This window comes from Sebastes fasciatus, chromosome 15, assembly GCF_043250625.1.
Source record: "Sebastes fasciatus isolate fSebFas1 chromosome 15, fSebFas1.pri, whole genome shotgun sequence".
Lineage (NCBI taxonomy): Eukaryota > Metazoa > Chordata > Actinopteri > Perciformes > Sebastidae > Sebastes > Sebastes fasciatus.
Window position 1 is genome coordinate 14,880,983 of NC_133809.1, and position 22,721 is coordinate 14,903,703.

A 22,721-nucleotide genomic window follows, 5' to 3' on the forward strand; every position below is an offset into this window, starting at 1 on the left:
ATATGAAGCTCCCCTCGGCTTTACGCAGCTTTATAGTGAGTTTTTGGTTCATTGTTTAACCATCCAGGCCACAACTTTGCTGTTTTGGTTCACTCTCACTGTTCTCATAGTGTCCTTTTCAGTGATAATGTTCCGATAAACCCACTGTACTCTACCTGCTCAGCACCAAACAGCACCAGACAGACAAAGTTAGCAACCAGCCGGTGAACATTTAGCAACTAAAGAGCCAGATATTTCCCTCAGGAGTTGGTAGAGACCAAAATTAGAGCTAAAAGAGAGTGAATATTGGACTTGCATTCATCAGGTGGCCAGAAACAAAACATGACTCCAAATGAATGAAATGTCAAAGAGTCTCGTTTTCAGTCGCTTCTATTGAGTAATGACAATCTATCAAATATGATGTGACTTGTTAATCGCCAACCGATAAAATTCAATGCCCCTAGTCCAATGTCCCTAGCATATTTTTATGGAAGAAAATGTTTTCTGTTAGTGTCTTCATGGCAGAATAATACATGTTTGTAATATGGGTCTAGGGGAATGATATTTGATTGGTTAGCGACCAAAGCTTAGCTGATTGATGGTACCTTTGTATGGTTATACTCAAGCTGCGAGCATATTGGTTTCCTTTAAAAGGATAGGAAGAGTTGAGGAATAATTTTTTTTGAAATATTTTTTCAAAATTTGATTCACAGTTTTCCATAATGCTGCCGAGTTACTTCTGCTACTACTACTGCTTCAAATCCAAGCAAGGTTATTCGGCATGCATCTGTCCGTTTGCTAAGTGGTTGATCAATCTAATCGCTATCTATACTTCTAATTTATCAAATATTCTTTGTGTCTTTAATTGTTTTTCCTCGTTTCGACCTTCCCATGATTCCTCACAAATCAATACATCCAAACATTCCTTCGGTCGGACTGAATGGCTATCAAATCCTTCAATGATATCGCATTTGGTCGAGCTGTGCCACACTACTGCCTGTTCAAAGATGATGCCTTGCCAATCTGTCTACACTCTTAGCAAGCTTCGTCAGTCACGCTGTAAACAGAAGTGGACAACACTGGAAGTCTTTTACTCCTTATTATTATAATCTTCATAATTCCAAGGACATTTTCAAATATTATATTGTGATTTTTCTGCCACCCAATGAGTGAATCTTTCCAAAAAAAAAATAAGCAACTGTTCTGCCAATCAAATAAACGTGACCAAATGACGGACGGCGGGGCTGGACAATAACAGATACAGAATTTATCGGATTACCAACATTATGAATCTCTTATCAACCTAAATGGACTCATGTCACAAAAAGTCTGTTTCTCTCTCTCACGTGCTGCCCTCGAGCTTAAACAGTAACTGGTCTGTGGGAGACTGACAGAAAAACACAACCACAAAATAACTTCCCCCTTGCAACCTCCCAGCAACACCCTTTCTGGTTACACCTCAAAACAGGGCTTAACCTTACACGACGAGAACCCCTGCCACAGCAAGAAAAAGAAAATGCATTTTTGAGCAGTATAACAGGCAGTAAAAGAGGGAAATACTGCTGCTGTTACACCCCTCTATGGCCCCCAATAAAGGATGTGGGTGATGGGTGCAGGAGGGGCTGTCAGTCAGGCAGGGGTCCCTGGGGTGAACAGAAGGCAGGCGGTGGTGTCGCTCAGCCATGACCAGGGCACAATGACCAGGGCCTGACCCTTCAGACCTACCATCACACACATGCCAGCAACCATGACACTCACAGGGAGGGGGGCTGGGCCCAGAGAGGAAGTTAAGTGGACTGTGTATACGCACATTTTTGCATCTAGCATGTCAACCTCATTTGAGACATACCTAAAACTCATATTTACTGTAGCTAAATGGTCAATAATTCAAATCTCTAAAGTAGCAGTCTGGACAAAAACTCAACCAGCAAACAAGTGTACTAGATCCATTTAACAAAATCTTTAAATCAGAGGTTTAAAAAGCTCCTTTTTTCTCCCTCATATATAAAAAAAATCTTTCTTTTCTTAAACAGTAAGTGGTCCAAAAAAGATATTTGAGTGCAACCTGCTGCAACACACACACACACATTCACACACAGTTCAGAGTGGGACGTTGGAGACAAAGGCTGGCCTCCACGCCCCTTGCTGGGAGCACACAGTCGACTGGACACACAATTGAGAGCGGAAGCAGATCAGCTGGCCTGGGCCTGCGAGCGGGGGGAAAGAGGGGGGGAGGGCGGGGGAGATAGAGAGAAAGGAGCCCCCCCATTCCAAATTATTCCAAGTTATTCTGCTGGATGACTGACTTCATTTCCGACCAAAAGCAGGAGAGAAAAACAGAGGGAGGGGTGAGAGTGTAACGGAGGACTGTGTGGGGAGAGGAGGAGGAGGAGGAGGAGGAGGCTGGTGGATGGGAACAGGGTGGAGACCAAGGTGACAATCAACAGCTCCCATCCACATTTGAATATGGTCTTTTCTATTCACAAATAAGATGTGCATTTTATGGCGTTTATACAATATGATATGCAGCAAATAAGAGAATTAACTGTATCTTACTACTTCAAACCTCACTTAAAGTGAAAGCAAAGCGCAAACAGAAAACACCATGACCTGCAGAATGTTTTTAACATCATTGGGCAAATATTCCATAATAACCTTTTAAGCATATTGTAATTCAAGTGTTCTGAGAGATAACTAGATTTCTGCACCTCCTCATGGCTCTGTTTTCAGGCTTTAAAAAAATCTAGCTCGTGACGGGAGACGGTCATTCATCACAGGTCATTTCAGAGAGAGAGAGCGTTCCTATTGGCTGTGCTCCAGCTGGTGGGTGGCGCTTGCTATTTCCTCAACTGATCTCAACATGACTGTTGAGTCACAAACTTTCTCATTTTACAGCTAAACAGTACACTACAAGATGTTTCTGCAAACATTTGAGAAATAGGCATTGAAGTAACAGAATATTGATTCATATTTGATTATAGCGCTGCCTAGTTTGACCGTTTGATCGGAGTTCGCGAGTGATTGACAGCTGCTCATAGACAGCAGACTCCAGATCAGCTCTGATTGGTTGTTTTACTCCGTCCGGTCTGTGAAATCCTGCAGATGCCATTAGGAGCACTGGAAGGACACCGGAGGACACAGAGGCACATGATTTTTTTTTCTTTTTCAGATTACCTGTCTCATGCACTACTGTCAGGACATAGTGACCGTTTTATAAAAATGTTTTATTACAGTTTTTCTCAATTGTTTACACACAAATACTGGTACTTGACACACAATGACCACAACATGTAACTCATGCACCAACCCCCTGAACCAATTCTGCTAAACTACAAGCACAATTCCTGCTTTCCACTCAAATTGCAGTTCTAAAACACACTTTTTTCAAAACACTACACACAATGCTCTGCATTTGGCACAATTTTCATGAAGAAAATCTCGTTTTCACAAGGAACACACTGTCATTCAAAATTCTAAAGTCAATTGCCCTACTATGCACACTGACTCATCACATGGGCAAACACCTGTCACACAGTGTTACAATTAGCAATCAGTTGATGCTTTTCATGGCTGGATTCAACATGCTAAGCGATATTTCCCCCGCTGCTTGGCCAGGGAAAGCATTGCTTGTGATGTGGATGAGGTGCTGTGGCCAGACCGAAACAGAAGAGAGGATAGCATAGTTTTTTTTTCGTTTTTTTTTACTGTAACTGTATACAGTAAATTCCTCTGTTGTTTTGTATGTAGACCTCTGTATGTGCAACTTTGTGTTGGTTGGGATGTACACTGTGTACATTGTTTTTGTGGGGAAAATAAAATATATTTGTTACCGTGTATTTGTGTATTCTGAGTATAAAAACAATATTCTAAAATATTTTACAACACACTTCTGTATGTACTGTCTGTAGTAAGTGTAACACTGAACAAAAAAAGGGCCTAAGTCATTATGATGAATGGAGAAGAAGTGTTTTCCATTCATCATAGTGTTTTACATTGAGCACATCAGTGTTCAACTGGCTCTTATAAATGTCTATTCATATGATGGTTTGTGTGTGTCATTTGAAAACAAAATACCATTTTGAGAAGAAATAACATCGTTTTGAATGTAAAGTTTAATTTTGCAGGAGAATTGAGGGGTTTTGCCCATTGTGTGTGTGTTTTTTGATTTGTGTGTAGAGTTCTGAGAGTATGAGGCATGCTTTCAGAAAATGTGTGTAAACAATCGAGAAAAACTGTAATCATATTTGCTCCATTTCTACCCACTGCAGCTTTAAATTAGAATTCAGCTTCCACTTGAAGTGAAGAAGAGAAGAGAAGAGAAGAGAAGAGAAGAAAAGAGAAGAAAAGAGAAGAGAAGAGAAGAGAAGAGAAGAGAAGAGAAGAGAAGAGAAGAGAAGAGAAGAGAAGAGAAGAGAAGAGAAGAGAAGAGAAGAGAAGAGAAGAGAAGAGAAGAGAAGAGAAGAGAAGAGAAGAGGAGGCGTGATGGGGGAGCACGTGCAGACCAGGCAGGCCTGGGCCTCGAGGCCGGCTGCTCCAGTGTGCGGTGGAGAAGGGGGATCCTGGGACAACCATTTCCCAAGTTGACAAAGTGGCCGTTTGTCTGCTGCTCCGGCCCATGGCTCACTGGGCTCCAGCATGCCATCATGCTTTGCTCCTGTCTCAGCCTTGGGCTTCCCACCCCAGAGGGGAGTGGTGGAGGGGAGGGGGTATGAGGGGGGGTATTGAAAGAAAGACAGGAGGGGGGGGAGAAGAAGGGAAGGAGGAGAAGGAAGAGGAGGAGTGCAGAGAGGAGAGGAGAGAGAGAAAGGATGTGGCCTGAGCCCTGGGTGCTCGCCAAGTCACCCTCCCTTTCCTCCGCTCCGTCTCCCCCTTCTACCCAACCCCTCCCCGGCTGCCTCTCTCCACACAATGGCCGCTTCTCTGCTGAAATTTCACGTTATTGGATCCCGGGCCTGGAGTTTTGTCCTCCCACAATGTCCAGGCAGCGGAGCATGCTGCAGGGGAGACACACTCTGCAAGCTAAAAGCTGGAAAACCATTCCTCCTTTCATTAGCATCAGAAAAGGGGAGAAAAGCCCCCCCACTCCTCCTCCTCCTCCTCCTCCTCCTCCTCCTCCCCACCTCTTTTTTCCATCGACCCTTTTCCTCCCCATCTCTCCCCTGTATCAAAACCGGAGGAAGGCTGTCAAGCTCGGTCAAGCTCCACTAGACCACTTTGGTTTGTAGGACTTTTCAGGAGAGGTGGGGGGGCAAATCATTAAAATATCATTGGGAAAATAAACACAAGCTACTTATCCCAATCCGATTCTATAGATTATCCTCCAAAAGGAAAGCAATCACTAGGAAAGTAGAGGAGGGGAATGGATGGTGGCGTGAAAAGCTACTCTGGGTGTGACTCATTATCTATTCTTACTCAAATGTGTGGCTATCTTCAACAGCTGTTATCTTAGAGAGAAAATATGCTACTTTTACATTTCCTCAACAGCTTTAGCCTCACCTAAAACGCAAGAAGCCTTCATGTATTCAGTGCAGATCAACTTGCCCAAAAACACAAGCCCAAGGCTAGTAGATGTAATGTAGCAGAAAAAAAATATGTAATATTTGAATGCAAAATGTAATCCACCACAAAACAAAAAACCTAGATGGCAACTTTGGAGCTAAAGTTATAAGAGGATAAAGCGGTGCACTTTCCTTTTTGCTTTGCTCACGCCTCATTGAAGAAATAAATAACATGCAATCTGGGACTCGACCGTCGATTCCAGCAGTGCATCTAATCTGAACGGTGCAAACTAGCCGGCCAATTAGCCACGGTTCAAATCCCCTAAATAACCAGTGGCAAACTCAAGGACACGGACACACTGAAAACAAACAGCAACATGACCCAACATGGATGCAGTGCAAATTATGACATAAGGCCAGAACAAGACGCTTTTGAAGGCGCTGTCGGTTGGCCATTAATAAAACAGAACTAATAACGGGGCCTGCAGAAAACACCAACAGGCAGCCGGCTACATTAGCTGCAGTGAAAACTAATACGTTGGCTATAGAAAGAGAAGTGAAAGAGAAATTTTGCCCTATCTCCTCTCAACACCTCAGGCTGCTGGTGAGTCATCTCCCTCACAAGAACATTCAGCTTAGCTACCAACTGACTCAGGAAAAAAAAAAAAAAAACAGAACAAGCCTACTCTGCTGCTGCTGCTGCACCACACAGCGATTCTACGCTTCAAATTTACCACCATCCTTTTTCGCCGAAATACCACCTAATATGACGGCGAATTAACTGATCACAGTCACTTTCTGGTAGCATCCGTCACAGACAGGCAGTTAGTGGGTCAAATTAGCCTGTAGCCCAAAACCAAAGATCAGACCTAAAACAGCAAATGAATGTCAAAGCTGCTCGCTCACACGGCGTTTCTAACATTGATTTTCTAACCAACCCCTCTATTACTGGATTGGGCCTGCAACCCCAACAACAATGTTCTAGGTGCCGCTGCGCCGTGGCACTATAAATCACAATAATCCCACATGCGTATCGAATGCCAAAAAACTATTCTCAAACATCAATCAAAGCCACATATTGAGATGATCTTAATTTGAACCACAAGCATTTGGGAAAATTAAAACCTTGCGCTTGCCATTACCAAAAAGAAAAAAGAGGAACCGCAAACTTCGACTGCTGCGTCTCGGGTCTTCTTTGATGTAAGAGTAGTCCCCAGGGACCCGAGCGTCTACTCGTCATAGTCACTCTGAAACCGAAGGGGGAAGCTGAGGGAGCGAGGCAGCCGTCTAGCTGTGGGAGAAAACCATCAATACGTCTCAGGCGCAACTTGGGAAGGATAAACCACCAAACCATGATGATGGCCCATGGATGTAAAGAGAAACTGCTATGACAAGTTGTGAACCAGCACAGCATGCCCTGTTGTTGGGAGTAACATAACATTATTATCATATCACAAACCAACCTATCAGTCCATCTTGAGAATTTGATTCACATTCAATCAGCTTTCCATACAACCTCTAAGATTCAGAGAAATCAAGACACACTTTTACCAAGCAATAACAGTCAGCTCCAAATTCTAAATATAGCTACTAGACAGGACAAAATCTGATCAAAAGTTACCGAGCAGATAAAAATATATGTTCTTACATGCCTCCAATTTGAATCCTATTTGAAAACTTGACTCAGTAATGATCTATTTGATGGCATAAAGCTATGATCCAGGAACACATACAGATGCCAAATGTTCCCAGAGAAATAAACACACACTGTGTGTGTGCACACACACACAGAAACCCCTTCCTGTTTTCAAAGTGTTTGGAAACTCAATCAAAGACACAAGGTTTAGGATTTACATCTGTGCCCTTTTATGTCTGTGGCCTCGCAGGAAGAGAACCATCTCGGCCCAGCTGCAGCAAAGAGCTCACAACAAGGCCCAGCCTTCAGGCTCCCGCATGCAGCACAACTGAAAACAATATCCACGATTCAGACACTTAGTGCTAAAAGCACTTCTTAGAGGCATCGAGATATGGACATCAGAGGGCCCTGCTTGACGAAGAAATGAAGCCCTGCTATCAGGATGTCGCGAAGGAGACACAAGAGAATCAAGTTTTGTTAGTGTAGGCCTACTTATGTCCACACCATGTCTTTGTCTTAAAAATAAGACATTTTCTTTGAAATACGCTCTAAATACACTGCTGACATTCACGCCAGTTTATGCGTGCTCCTAAAATACTTGAAGAGGAAATGAAAATTATAAGAGGGAAGTGGCTCGGGTTTAAAATACACAGGATCCAGGCCTAAATCTGGCCATGGGAATGGAACAGTCCACCACTATACAAGGCCTGTTCAGTTTGTTGGCTTGTCTCAGTTACAGACGGTCCAAGCCCTCTGGTTATACAGAGGAGCATTGTCATTAATCACACAAACAATACGACAGCAGACACTGGGGCATAAATACTCTGTACGCAAAAAAAACTTTTGGGATTGTGCAACCTTAAGTAGCTGAATAAGGTGAAAAAGAGAGATTTAATGTAAAGACACTTTGATTTCTACAATATGTCCATCTAAAATCTAATAAAAAATGTGAGCACATGCCTAGCAACCAGTCAAGTAAAACGCTGTTACAAGCGCCCCGTATGTATATTTGTCAAATAACACATTTTCTCTGTAAACCACCGTAGTCACAAGCGACACTTCCCCAAAAGAATACAGAAGCAAAACCAAAGATGTGTTCAGCTCAGCAGACTTTGTCAAAGGTAAGATAGTTAAAAACTAGGCCAGCTAGTAAAGCTAGGTGTTCACGGAGGTCACATCCAACAACTGACACAATAACCCCAAATAATACCACCTATAAAAAAAAGGTCCAGGAAATTATTTAGCTTAACATAAGGGCCACAGGATATAGGCAATTACCCCCGGCCGTAAAGCACTGGTCCTAACAGCTGAAGTAGCTGTCTCCCTTTGTCGTTTCAGGACGTGATGGGGGTTGTTTAGGGAGGAATGCGTTTGGAAAGCTCTGCAACAGGAACGGGAGTGCAAAACAGCCCTCAGGTGATAAGATCACGACACCCACATTGGCAGATAAAACGCTGAGCTGTCAAATCAATCACACAGATAGGAAGAGGACACAGAGAGGAGAGGAATCACCTGACTGGCAACAGACAATAGCACACAACTGCAGGAATCTAAAACAATGAGGCCATACCCTGTACACATTCAGAGGAATATACCGGCCTTCACCGATAAGATGAGGGATTCATTTTTAGCAAAAGCAGTCCGTATAGGCCCGTACAAACTAAAGAAAGATCACGTATATCATGTATACAATGAGAGTATCTACAGTACACAGATAAAAGGCACCAGCACAGTGCACCTCGACAGACTCCTGCCTCGGTTGAGATAAATATTTTAGATAAGCGTGACATTCAGCAGAGAGACTGCTTGCACATACTTTCATAAATCTCCCACTTCTCCCAGCACGACCATAGTCTTCGTCTGAAAAATTCACACTGGCCTTACATCACACCACCACACACACATAAACCAAATTCTGACGAGGCTTTATGTGCCTTCATGTCATTTCAGCCTTGTGAACATAGCTGCGCCGAGGCCAAGTAACATGTTCTCAGCTAAGGGTGTGCTGTGTGTGTATCTCGTCACACATTTTGTGGAGATTTTCAAATTAAATGTTCATGATGCGAGCTACAGGAGAACACACATGTTTTTTCCTTTTATCACGTTTGTACGTGGAAGCATCAAGTCAAAAATAGAACCAGGATTTATACAAATTTTTAAGATTTAGCGAATAACTTTGGGATGCACCGATCCCACTTTTTCAGTCCCGATACAGATAGCGATAACTGGGCTTTGGGTATCGGCCGATACCGAGTACCGATCCGATACCAGTGTTTAATTCATAAGCTGTATGCCTCACTGTGTGGAAGTGACTCTGGGATCATTCTATTATGTGTAAGGCAACATCAGGCTTGACTTAATCATTGCTTTCCTAACTTTGTAAAACAAAATGTGATCAATAAAAATATAGAAATACTTAATTTGTTATTTATTATTAAAATAATAAATCGTACGCCAGCAACTTGGTAAAAAAAAATCTTCAAAATGAACAGGAATTACAACTCAAGTGTAAACCTAAACCTAATGCGGCATCAAATTGGTCAAAACTTGATCAGGAATTCAAATTCCAGTATATAATGTATTTAGTATATAAACATAGAATTGAATAGATCGACCCCATTGTCACCGATATCCGATCCAGCTATTTGAGTCAGTATCGTCCCGATATCCGATCCAGTATCTGTGCATCCCTAAAATGACTCATCAAAGATCTGAATTCATCTCGTCAACAGACGAGAGCACAATCTGTGAAAAAACATTTTGATTATCCCTGAATGATTCTAAAAAAATATATAAAATATCTTTTTTTGTGTGTGAATAGCTGGGTCATTATAAGAGCATTTTAAGCTAAGGCTCTCTTCAGCAAATATAAAACAGCTCAGGAGGCAAGGGCTCTGTATTATGTTCATAACTCCAGTACTATGAATCATACAACAGCCAGAAAAGGTGGTGGAATCATAGCAACAATGTTTGGATCGCTTCGCCATCTTAGCTGTTTGCCATCATCATGCAGTGTGGAACAAAACCCAGCAGCATATATACTGTATCGTGCACACACAGCTGATGATCTGTCTGGCTAGTAGTTCCCAAAAGAAGTGGGGCCTTAAAAAAGAGTCCCTGACGTTTATTGCAGGGAGCCCCCAGCAAATTCAGGAATGGTTTCTCTCACTTAGAGGTTGGCACGATGAGAAAAATGTATTGAGGTTGCACCCTTTCCCACTATAGCATCAAAACATGCTAGGTTATTACATAATTTCAGCAAACATCATGATAAATGCTCAGAGATAAAAAACAATATGGGAGTGAGTGGTAATCTATTTGGTGTGGCTTGATAGGAGGAACTCCATGACATATGTTACATAAAACACAAAAACAGTGTAGTTCAAGGACAAAAGCTCTCCATGCATTAAATCAATCATTTAGGCCAGAATAGACAGAAAAGGGGGGGAAAACATGGGTGTTTCCAACATGACACTGTGTAAATGGCTTAGAAGGGGACATATGACTTCCTCTGTGACAAATAACATTATCAAAGAAAAAAATCCTCTGAGATAAGTGAGGTTGAATTAAAACTAAACAGCTAATATAAACTGAGCACTGGCGTTTACGTGCTGTGCATTTTGTACAGTAAACGCAGCAAAAATGTGCTCATTGTGTGATATCCGTCGGTGCAATGCGAAACAAGTGTACAGTGCTGTGAATGGGCAGGCAGGTACTTTATGAATGGAGAAGGATCATGTGACCGCAGCACCTCCCGGAGCAGATATTTCTCACTGACTGTCAACAAGCGCACACAAGGGGGATCAGCCCATTAAAACAATACCCGACAAAAAGAGACTCGAGAAATGGGCGCGACGTGTACAAATATATATAAAACAACCTCGTGTGTGTGTGTATACCCGATCGTGAATTGATCTTGTGTGTGTGTGTGTGGTGGGGATGATTTTTTTAATGTGACTGCGACGCCTTTTTTTTTTAACGCGTTTTTTTTTTTATGAATGGAGATTGTGATATGTAAATGAGTGCGATTGAGAAAAAAAAAAAGAAATGGCATCTTTCAGCTTTTATCAACGTTGTTCGCAATCGACTCGGAAGGGTTTATTCATTAAAAAAGAAAGAGATATATAAAGCATTTTATGATTATGATCGGAAATCATGGCGGACGTACACATCTAGATTGTCCAATATAAGGCTTTCTAACCATGATGTGCTTATAAAAAAATCATATTTAGATAGATTATTACTGTGTATACATCTATATAACGAGTGATCCCTCTTTTAACTTTTATTATAACACCATAATAATCCCCTTGTTAAATAAATTATGTGCAGGCAACCATTCATATACCTATAGTGGCCTAATATGAATCCTACATGTTAGCAAGCTGGATATATAACATTATTAATGTTTTTTTTTAATATTTTTGACTATGTTGTGAGACATTATACTCGTATTAAACTCATAATGTGTAGCTTTTCTATTAAAACTATATCCAAAACAAACCTATTGTTGATATTATAGTAAAGTATAAGATGATGAAATAGCAGCAGGTTATAGAAATGTCATTGAAGATGAAGATGAAGATAGATATGTGAGTTTTGCAAGATGTATATGTGTATGAAAAATGGAGATTATTATGTATACTCACTCGTTGTTTGGATTTGTTGAATCTTCACTCATTTTTTTCCTCACGGGGATCCAAATCCTAGCAATAGCATCGACGACGCAGTGACGGCGGGATAAAATACCACAAATATCACCATTTTTCCTTCACAATGTACAAATTAAGCCCTTATTTCGGATGGTAAGTAACCGATGTACAATGTGGGGGCATTGCCTATAGATTATAAGCGTCCCCTTGATGATGTTGTGAGGGTAAAAAGCCCCAAAGTAAGTATATATGAAGCTAGCTTCTAGCTTCGCTTCCTCTGGATCTAAAGGTTTAAATCGAGAGGAGGAGGAATGACAATCGTTGATTCATTTTATCCTCCCTGGAAGTAAAATCCGACCACAACAAATGGGCCATCATCCTCTTCAACAAAAAAAACACACAGATCCAACAAAAAAATGCAAAAAAAAATAATAATAGATCCTCAAAAGATGTTGTTGAAGGCTGTAAGGTTTGGCAGGTTTGGCTGTCGAGCATCCATTCGCTTCCAACTTCAGTTGTTGTCCAGGACAACACTTGAAAAAAAAGCAGCCGCGGCGGTTTGCTCCAACGTCAACGTGTCCGAGTCATTTACCAGTAAAGGCATCCACACACAAAAAACAGGGGGTTTTCAATATCAAACACCGAGGGCGTAAAGAAAGTAAAAGCAAGCGATGGTGATGGTTTTCCTTGAGAAGTTGCTGGACATCTGCTTTAATCAAACTCCATTTTCAACTCAGGAGGAGGGGGGGGAATGAAACATCGGAAAACTGGGCGGATGTGTCGACCCCTCTCTCTCTTTGAGAAAATTAGATCCTTCCGCGACGTAGTAAAAACACAACACTCAACACTCAAAATACACTCAACCTGCACTCACTTTATCGTGTCCTTTTAAAGATTAATATATAAAGCACTAAACGGTGTAATCTTGTAGTTTTATATCATTTCTTATAGTTTCTCTCTCCCAAAGTTGGTTTAAAAAGTAGTCCCCCCGCACTTCCCAAAAAGAAGTTTCCTCTTCAATCACGCATTGATACTGAAGAGGGAAGCGTCTGTGTGATAGCACGCAAAGTAGAATCTGGAGGAAGGACTTGGGTTGGCTGACACACACACACACTCGGCCATTAACAATTTCTGTTGTTTTCTTTCATTAAAGCACCATGATAGACCGCCCCCCGAACCATTTTTAAAAAATTGATGTGAATTTGTGGGGAAATGCTTTAAAAGCACGCAGCAATGACTGCTACTGCAGCACGTGGGATTACATTAGATCCCCTTCACGATGAAAGCAAAGGCAGTATTTTTTATCTCATGGTGGGTTTATTTTTTTATTATTACTCAGTTATAATACATGCATGCTAGAGCTTCAAGCCAAAAAGTATAAGTGAAAGAAACAATTTTTTTTCTGAAACATATGTAACCTATTCTATACTGTATATGTTCTTAATGTATATGTTCTTAATGTAAGGTAAAGTGAAAGAAACAAAATGAGGATGTTTTCTGAAACATATGTAATGTATATGTTCTTAATATGCCTGTATATATTCTTAATATGCCCTTGTACAAAGTATTTCCTTTTATAATTGTAATATAACTTATTATTTAATTGAGCTTCCCAGCAAAAAGCATTTCACACGATTGTACCTGTATAACCGGCGTGACAATAAACATCTTGAATCTTGAATCTTGAATCTATACTATACTATACTCTGGGGTGGATTAATGCACAGGCTGCAGCCTATAGGGGGCCCCATGTTTGCAAGGGGCCCCCAGATTGGCCAGATTATTTTTTATTATTTAAATGTACTTCAGAGAAAGAAAAAAAAAACGTACTCCTATTGGTACATAAGACACATAAAAAAAAAAAACAGCTGATTGGGAAGATGTGGGCCACATCTACCCAATCAGCTGACCTTATGAACCTGGCCCCATGATGATGTGACCAGGTTAATATGGTGAATTTGCTTTTCAAATAATACGTCACTGCTGGACAGAATAGCGGTAAAATGAAAATATGCTCATGGAGCACAAAAACGAAACAGCTTTAAGAATACCATGATCAAGATCTACTAAAGAAAATCCCTAAATTGTCTAGATATGTCAAGGTTTAGATTAAAGGCTGTCTCAATGTGTGTGTGTTTATGCCAGTGCTCCCTGGGTGTGTACGTGTGGGCAGTGTAATATTCCTAGCATGATTTTACACATTAAATAATGTTTTTCTAGTAACGTTAAAGCATGATGAGTAAGGGTTGGGGGGCCCATACAAAGAGTACCTTAGGGGCCCCTGACCACCTTAATCTGCCGCTGACTATATTACTATTCTATTAACCCTCTACAACACCTCACCTCTGTCCAACAGAGAACTCTCAGCTTTATAGTTTCTGTCACAAACTCGCTCCATTCTGTTGTAGTCTTGTAATAATCGTGCACATGTGGAATCTGCACATTGGTTTACTGCCTCATTTAATTTAATTTTATAGAACAATTGTAACTTGCACAGTTTTCTTATGTATAGTATGTCATTGCACACTTTGCTATTGTATTGTATATGGTATGGCTGTGTATTGGCAAGAATCTGGCGATACGATGCGTATCATGATACAGGGGTTACGATTCAATATATTGCGATACATTTCGATACTGTAAGTAAGGGGATATATTGCAATTTTTTAATCAAATTTTAGGAAAACTGTCTTAGTATGAAGAACAGACCACAATCTTTTTGCAAATGAAATAAATTATTGACTGAGTTAATATTTGCATGTGAACTATTAATTAAAAATCAATAAGGTGTTTTTGAGAATTGATACAGTACAGTACATTGTGTATACTATAGATATTATCTCTAGTTTTGATATGTATTTTTTTTGTATATTTACTGTCCCTGTGCATTGTCTGGATAACCTGTTGTTGTAACACAATAATTTCCCTATCTGGGATCAATAAAGTGCATCTATCTATCTATCTATCTAGTTTGAAATTACAGTATGGTATTCAGTAATGCAATAGCCTATAATGGTAAATAAAAAGTGAGGCATGAGATTAACCTCCACTACTTAACACAAACAGGGGTTTTGATACAAGTAGAGTTAAAGCTGCACCCTAAACTCTCTCCAGGAAGCTGGAGCACCCTCCAAAATAAAACACCCTCAGAGGGCAAATAGAAACATGTAGGCCTATACACCTATGAATCTTATTTGCAAATGTGTTAAAAGCCTTGCAGAGCAAATCGGTGGCCTGGTTGCGTAAGACTTAAATGCTATTGGATTTCGGTGCTGTGTGGAATGGCAAGAGATCAGGCTAAATGATTCTGCCTGGTTGTCATAGTGACAGCATGTTGTGTGAGAAGTTTCTTTGTGTTTCTCTGGCTTTCATACAGCTTGTGCCACACAGCCTTATGTTGCAGCCATATAAAACATCCCTCTGTGTCACTGTATACAGATAGCCCGTGCATGCAGGACCCCCCACATGTGCAGCTCTGACACATGTTGTGCACGTCCTTTTGGTATTTGATTAGATTTCCTGTCTGAGGTGTGTCATGCTATCCTGATTACTGCCTGAGAGCAAAGGTGAATTGTCTATTGGGATTGTTTTCTCAGCAGGATATCTGATATGAATGTCATGTGTGCTTAGTTACATAACAAATATCTGCATTTCTAAAAAGTCTCACATTGGGAAATCAAGTTGCAGAAAACTGTCTCTGTCCGCATTTAACTAAATGTCTTCACTTCTTCCTTTTTGAATTGGGTTACCATTGTCATGATCGAGCTCACAAGTCCAACTAATGTGTCCCTTGTTTCAAATGGAGCAGAAAAAGCAATGACCATGAATTTTCCCACTAGCTGCTTGTATCCTTTAGAGTATTCAGAGTTCAGGAAGTCAGCCTTCTTTCTCATCTCACAAAATGTGTATGGCCCTAGTGTGCATTTCCTGTGTTTTTCACACACTGTAGTGTACTTAAACAAGGCGACAGGATGTTTAGCTCACAGAGGCATCCCTTGACTTCCCTCACTAAGTGCAATCAGGGTCATCACGATTCTCTTTAAGATGGCAAACAAGCTAACATTCCAGTATTGCCAACGAGCGACCGCAGGATAAAGGATGTGTTTAGCTCAACACAAACCCCATTCAGCTGAGTCCAACACAAATAGAACCTCGCTTGACTTTCAGGAAGACGGCTGAAATGATTTGCAGATCATAGTCTGTTGTGATTTGGTCACGGTTCTTAATTTTTAGTAATTACTTAAGTAGGCTACTGACACTCATTTTACAAACTTATGCTCAAGCTTTTCCTTGGATTTGACTTGTTGTGAACTTGAGCGCTTTAATTTCTGACTTGAAATATGAGTTAACACTTGAAATGCATAAATGATAGCTTACTTGTGTCTTTGTAATGTTGACATGCCCTTACCAAAAATAAGTTATTTCAAGTGTGCTATTAGTATACATCTTTTAAACTTAAAATAAGTTTACTTTTTATGTACTTATCAGAGATATACTTAACAAAAGTATACATAAGTATACTTGGCTCATACTGACATTTATACAGAAAAGTCGAAGTATACTTGGCTCATACTGACAAGTATACAGAAAAGTCGAAGTATACTTGGCTCATACTGACAAGTATACAGAAAAGTCTAAGTATACTTGGCTTATACTGACAAGTATACAGAAAAGTCTAAGTATAATTGGCTTATACTGACAAATATATAGAAAAGTCTAAGTATACTTGGCTCATACTGACAAGTGTACAGAAAAGTCAAAGTATACTTGGCTTATACTGACAAGTATACAGAAAAGTCTAAGTATACTTAGTTTATTCTGACAAGTATACAGAAAAGTCTAAGTATACTTGGCTTATAGGCCTACTTGTACTTAATCTTTTGATCGAGATATACTTAAGAAATGTATAAGTAAGTATTCTAATAAGTATTCTTGCCTTATAGTATACTTGGCTTGCAGTTGTGCTTACTTTTTGATAGAGTAGCCTATTAAAGTGTGTGTTAGCCTGTTTAGACATGTAGGTGTGTAGGTTTGGAGAGGATTGTAATGCTTATTTTGAGTGGTCGTTTGCAGATGATATACAGAATGTGATTATTAACTTGAATCAACAAATTGAAAATTCACAGACAAACTTGTTTATGAGGTATGAGATATTTTCAAAACTGGAAATTCACCACGAACAATGATGCGGGACAAACTAATCTAGCTTACGGCTAAAAAAAAACCCAACTCAGAAACATCTCTCTTTTATTCAGGATAGCACGGGAGATTCATTCCTCGTATTGGACCATGATGACTCGAATCAGATGACGAGTTCAAAACACAGGTGATGTGATCAGCAGCTAGCAACGCAGGCCGCCTCTGGTCACAAGAGCAGAGAAGTGAAGGCCTCTCTTTGTACAGCAGCTATGGAAGGGAAATTCAGTCTGTGTAGTGTGCCACCATACAGTCTGCAGAGACCTCAGGGCATCTAGTGAGAAAGACTGGCTGATGATGGCTGATGACAGCTCTTTGTAAATAACCTAATATCAGGATCCTCTGCCTTGTTTGTTACCTCCGCCCTTTTTGTCAACATGTTAAAGGTGATTGTAACTTTTTTTAATGTGTGGACTTCCAGTTTTTCCGAGTGGTTTCCATTTTTAAAAAAACACACCTGTAGAGCGTCCATTCCCAGTTTGTCTGTGGGACCCCTCGGACGGTGGAGATCTGGGCCAAGAGGTGTGGCTTAAACAAGAGGTGCTGATTTTTAAAGGCCTGGCAGCGGAACACAACAATGCACACCTATGATTAGTGTGGGCCTGGCCTCGGAAGCCTGCAAGTTTTAGGCACGCTAATTGCAGGGTGGTGAGTAGGAAAGGTGTAGTGGCTGGAGGGGAAGGAAGTGTGAGGGCCTTCAGGCATGTTTGACTATGTGCTGCTGTGTACTCTGTCTCCCTTTCTGACTGCGTATATATGCATATGACCAATGTGGAACTAAAGAAGCAAACATTTACTATATTGCTTAATCGTCCTCAGAATACTGGTGGAGGAATCTTTGAAGTTATTTAAGCAGCATGCATGAGGGGATTTTCTTTTTCAAGATTTTGTTTCAAGATTGTCTTAGAAGATGTGGATAACTAGATGAGTAAAGTGTGTCAAGCTTAAAGAGCCGGTCTTGTGACCGTGCACAAGGATGTTGGTTCAGACGGAAGGTCATTATGGCTGCAAAGCCCTTGAGAGAAACACATCTCTGAGATTGTTTAAGTTGTGTAAATGGTTAGAATTTGAACTATGTGAGCATCCAAAAACCGCATTGCAGTGTGCTTTAGAGGGGGAAATACGTTGTGCTTAGAATGAACAGAAACCAAAAGTGCAGCACTATACTTTAAAGTAAATTTTGTTTTTGTTTCACAGCTTACATTATACATTACATGGGTAAGACAGTTTGTCACCCCACTTTAGATTTGCTGTTAGGTTTGAAACTAGACTTGATCTGCTTGCCAGCAAATTTGTACCAGTCGCTAATGTCTCAACTACAAAAATGGGAAACTAAATTGGTTTCAGCCGCAGTTAGCTTTCGCAGCGCTCGAGACTCTGTTACTTCCTATTGTTTGCATGTTGTGCGTGGGCTTGATTGAAACCTGATCTAGCCGGGGAAGCTGTGTTTAGGGTGAGGTGGACAGGCCTTTGTTGCTGCCTGAGGGGTGTTTATTTGGGCGGCTTCAGTTGGCTTCCCTGTAATCATCATCCAGCCCCACAGGATAGAAGGGATTAATGAATATGTTGGAGGGGAAGTTACAGATGACTATTTACCATTCTCATGGGGATGAGTAGGAACAGCATGGGAGAAGTTGCGTGTGTGTGTGTGTGGGCATGTGCATGCTTGTGTGGTTGTGAGTGTGCATTTATAAGAAAGGAGCGAGGAAAAAGAGCAAGTTAGAATTTTATATTATCATGATCTCATATTGGTATTTAAAGGAGTAGTTGACATTTTCAGAAATATGCTTATATGCTTTCATGCCAAGAGTGATGTTAGCAGCCGGTTAGCTTAGCTTAGCACAAAGACTGGAAACAGAGGGAAACAGCTAGCGCAACCAAGCATGGCACATAACCTCCCGCATGTGTTATTTTTACAGCTTAGTTTTTGTACGGATTAAACAACGTGTTTATAAGTGAGCTTTAGAGATGCTTATCGGCAGGTTTTGTTCATTTTGGACAGAGCCACGCTAGTTTCTAGTGTTTGTGCTAAGCTAGGCTAACCGGCTGCTGGCTTCTTACCATACAGATATGAGAGTCATCTAACTCTCGGCAACAAAGCAAATAAGCGTATTTCCCAAAATGCCGCACTATTCCTTTAAAGGTACAGTGTGTAGGATTTGGCGGCATCCAGTTGTGTGGTTGCATATTGCAACCAACTGAGTACCCATCTGCTCACTCCTCCCTTTCCAAGACTGCTGTACCGTGAGCCGCCAAGTGAAAAACCGTGGTAACGCCGTTCGCCTCACTCAGAGGCCATCCTTACCATAATAACACTGCTTTAGGAGCAACGGAAGTCAGACGGGCTGCTTGCGGTACCACAGTTTTGCCCTCTGCGGCCCATGTTTCCGCAGTTTCACAAACGTGTCAGAGAACCACGGTGGCTTTTAAGTAACGCAAAAACGTAGTGAATTCGCTAGAGCCAGTGTTTGATTTGTCCGCTCTGGGCTACTGTAGAAACATGGCGGAGCAACACAGCGGACTCTGTGAAGATATGAAGGGCTCATTCTAAGCTAACGAAAACACAAAGATTCTTAGTTTCAGGTGATTATACACTAATGAAAACATAATTCAGAATATTATATTCCATTTCTGCTCATAGATCCCCCGAAATGTTACACACTGTACCTTTTAAGCAACACACCTTAAATATACAGAGGTAATAAAGTTAGTTTGACTTTGTAAATATTTTCTTCTTTGATTTTCCAACACTGCAAATATGAATTTAACATAGAGGCTTTTTCCTTTAAAAAAAAAATAAAAAAATTAAAAGACAACGATTCATTTTCACTGTGAAGTTTTCACTGCTATGTTTCCATTTTGCATCAAACGAGAAGGAATCAATGACTGTAATACCTCTGAGTCAGACATGACTCCTCATATTACTCTTTGGAAAAGTGTTCAGATGTCTTCCATGTTCCCAAAACATCCCTTCATGCAAAACTACCTACACACACATATTTGGATATGAAAATCTAGTAACAATAAATTGCCCCCTCCCCTCCTCAGCTGTTTAGCCCCCATCCCCATCCCCATCTCTCTCTTTCTCTCCCCTATGGCCTCCTCCACTTAATCCTCCCGCTCATCTGGGAACCACCAGCACCCCTCCATGAAGAGACGCATTGTGCCCAGATTATTTGATTGTTTTCAGATGTTGAAGCTTTCCTACACAAAAGGGGAAGAACAGGGTTTGTCCAAAAGCCCTAGGCTACTTGGCCAATGGATGGACACACAGGGAGGAGGGGGGGGGGGGGGAGAAAGGATCGGCGCGGGGCTCAGGGAGCGGACACACGAGTCAGGAAGTGACCCCTGCAATGCCAGATTACAAACAATGTGCTCTCTCAACTTCTGCAGTCCTCGCTGTGGAACGTACCACTCCTGCGACAGCCAAAGGGGTGGCGCTTGTAGGGAGGAAGGAAGGACGGTTTCTCTCTCCCTCTCTCTCTCTCTCTCTCTTTAATGCTGCATCCATTCAGTGAGTGGTGGAGGGAGTAGGTGGGGTGGGGGTAGTCGGGCCAGGAAGGCACTTCACTGATGAAAAGTCGCCACATGGATATGGATGAGAAGTGGGCTGAGGGAGGGTGGGGGGTGAGTGGGAGAAGGGCGGGAATTGGCTCGCGCTACCAGCAGACATGAACTGGGATGTAAAGGGGAAGAAAGGGAGGGAGGTGAAGGATGAGAGACAAGGCAGGAGAGAAAGGATAAGGATAGCGATGGGGAATGCAAGAATAGGGGAAGTAAGCGTAACGGTGAGGGAGGAATGCCAAAGAGTAATGGTCTGATTCAGGGCTTGTCAAGCATGGAGTCCCGTGCCTGTCAAATAGCATGTAACCAACAAGCCTTTTCTCTATCTGATGGTGGGATAGTGTGGAAGGGAAGCAGCGCGTTAGCACTGAATGGAGCTTTTGTTTTGAGGTTGTTGTGCCTTTACATTTGGCCAAGCCTGCAGATTCAACTGACTTTGCATGAGGCGAGCATCCCATTCTCTCTCTCTCACATCAAGTCATCTGTCTCTCCATCCCATTTTCTCCCCTCACCTCACCCTTGAGAAGAGGTGATTATTGTTCTTCCTATCTCTGCTGTTTGTTCACATAAAGACAAGCTGGCATTTTCTGTTTTATTCTCGTCAAGCCAAGAGAGAAAAGAACCCAAGCAAATCTCCTGATAAATGAAAGAAAAGACCCGGATGGGAACACGCACACACCACACACGCACACACCACACACACACACACACACACACTCTCCACCCCCGTCTGCACTGTCATGTGTGACTCACAGTGCATCGCAGCACGTATGAACTTCAAAAAGAGGCTGGCTGTACATTCACAGTGTATTCAACCCCTGTTCTTTAAATAGCTCAGCCTCCTCCAAACAGAAAAAAAAAGTCCATGCATTAAAAATGACTGAATCATACAAGAATTAAAGAGGCAGAGAACATCTTTTTCACAACAGCAGCGCTGCACAGACAATGCTAGTTTTTCTCGGTTTAAGCCTGCGTGTGTTCATGTGAGCGAGGCAGCACATACATGTATGCACAGAGACAGTATGTTCTATATGTGTGTTTAGCAGAATGTTAATGAAGTTATGTCATTTTTTTTTGTTGTTGAAAAATGTTAACATACAGAATACACATAGCTGTACTGTATGACCACCTATAAGCGCTTGTATGCACACAATGTGTACGAATGTACGTGCCTACACATGTTACATTTGTGATTGAGCATGAATGTGTGTTTCTGAACTGTGTGTTGTTCATCTAAATGTGTGTGTGTGTGTATGTTCAGGAATGCACCTGGCCTGATAGGCAGGCAGAGGAATGCTGAATACTGTCTCTCGCCCAGGGAGGCAGGGCTGGAATGTGGCCCAGGCCCTATTCTTCTCTCCACTGCACAGCACAGGAGAGCTGCAGGTTCACACACACACACACACACACACACACACACACACACACACACATGGTTGCACATCCAGTCCTGAGGCCTGGTTCTGCTTGCAGCCAAGGTTCCACGTGCACCTGTGTGTCTGTGTGCATATGTGAGTGTGTGAGTTAGTGGCGGGGGGGGGTGTAAAAGTGCTTTCCTGTCTGCCCGTGTGTGTGTGTGTGTGTGTGTGTGTGTGTGTGTGTCTGCATGCACATGCTCGAATGAACAAACTTCTCTAGAGTGCAACCTGAGAGCAATTAATTTTTCCTTTCGAGCAGGAGCTGTGTAATTTTCATTGCTTCACGCATTGTTATTAAGTCGTTCCATGGTGCTGCAAATTCCAACCAACAAAGTGAGCTTACTGCTCCTTTTAAAACTCGCCAGATCTACTGTCCCTTTACTTCAACCCCCTCGAATCCAGATACACTCCACTGGTGGTCAAGTCCTTAACACACAGCATCTATGTGTTGTAGTTTTATTATGTATGTATTGCACCAGACTTTAGATGCAACCACAATGCAGATTTTGCTGTAAAAACAAACAATAATTGATGCATTATGTATTCTATCCACACGTATAGAGCTGACCTTAAAGCTGCAGTGGGTAGAAATGGAGCAAATGTGATTCAAAAAAGTTATTTTTATAAAACGGTCACTTTCAGGCACTCCTAACGGTATCTGCAAGATTTCACAGACCGGAGGAAAACAACCAATCAGAGCTGATCTGGAGTCTGCCGTGCAGCTGAGGTCTATGAGCAGCTGTCAGTCACTCGCGAACTCCGATCAAACAGTCAAACT

General features: G+C 41.5%; 1 protein-coding gene across 1 annotated transcript in view; it reads right to left on the reverse strand.

Moving 5' to 3' along the window:
* spred1 (sprouty related EVH1 domain containing 1) overlaps positions 1-12,500 on the reverse strand; it is a 34,006-nt gene extending 21,506 nt beyond the window's left edge. The window contains exon 1 of the mRNA XM_074609839.1: positions 11,763-12,500. Coding sequence (XP_074465940.1) covers positions 11,763-11,794 — 32 coding nt within the window. The 5' untranslated portion in view covers positions 11,795-12,500. The remainder of the gene's footprint in view (positions 1-11,762) is intronic.
* Positions 12,501-22,721: the final 10,221 nt, after the last annotated feature.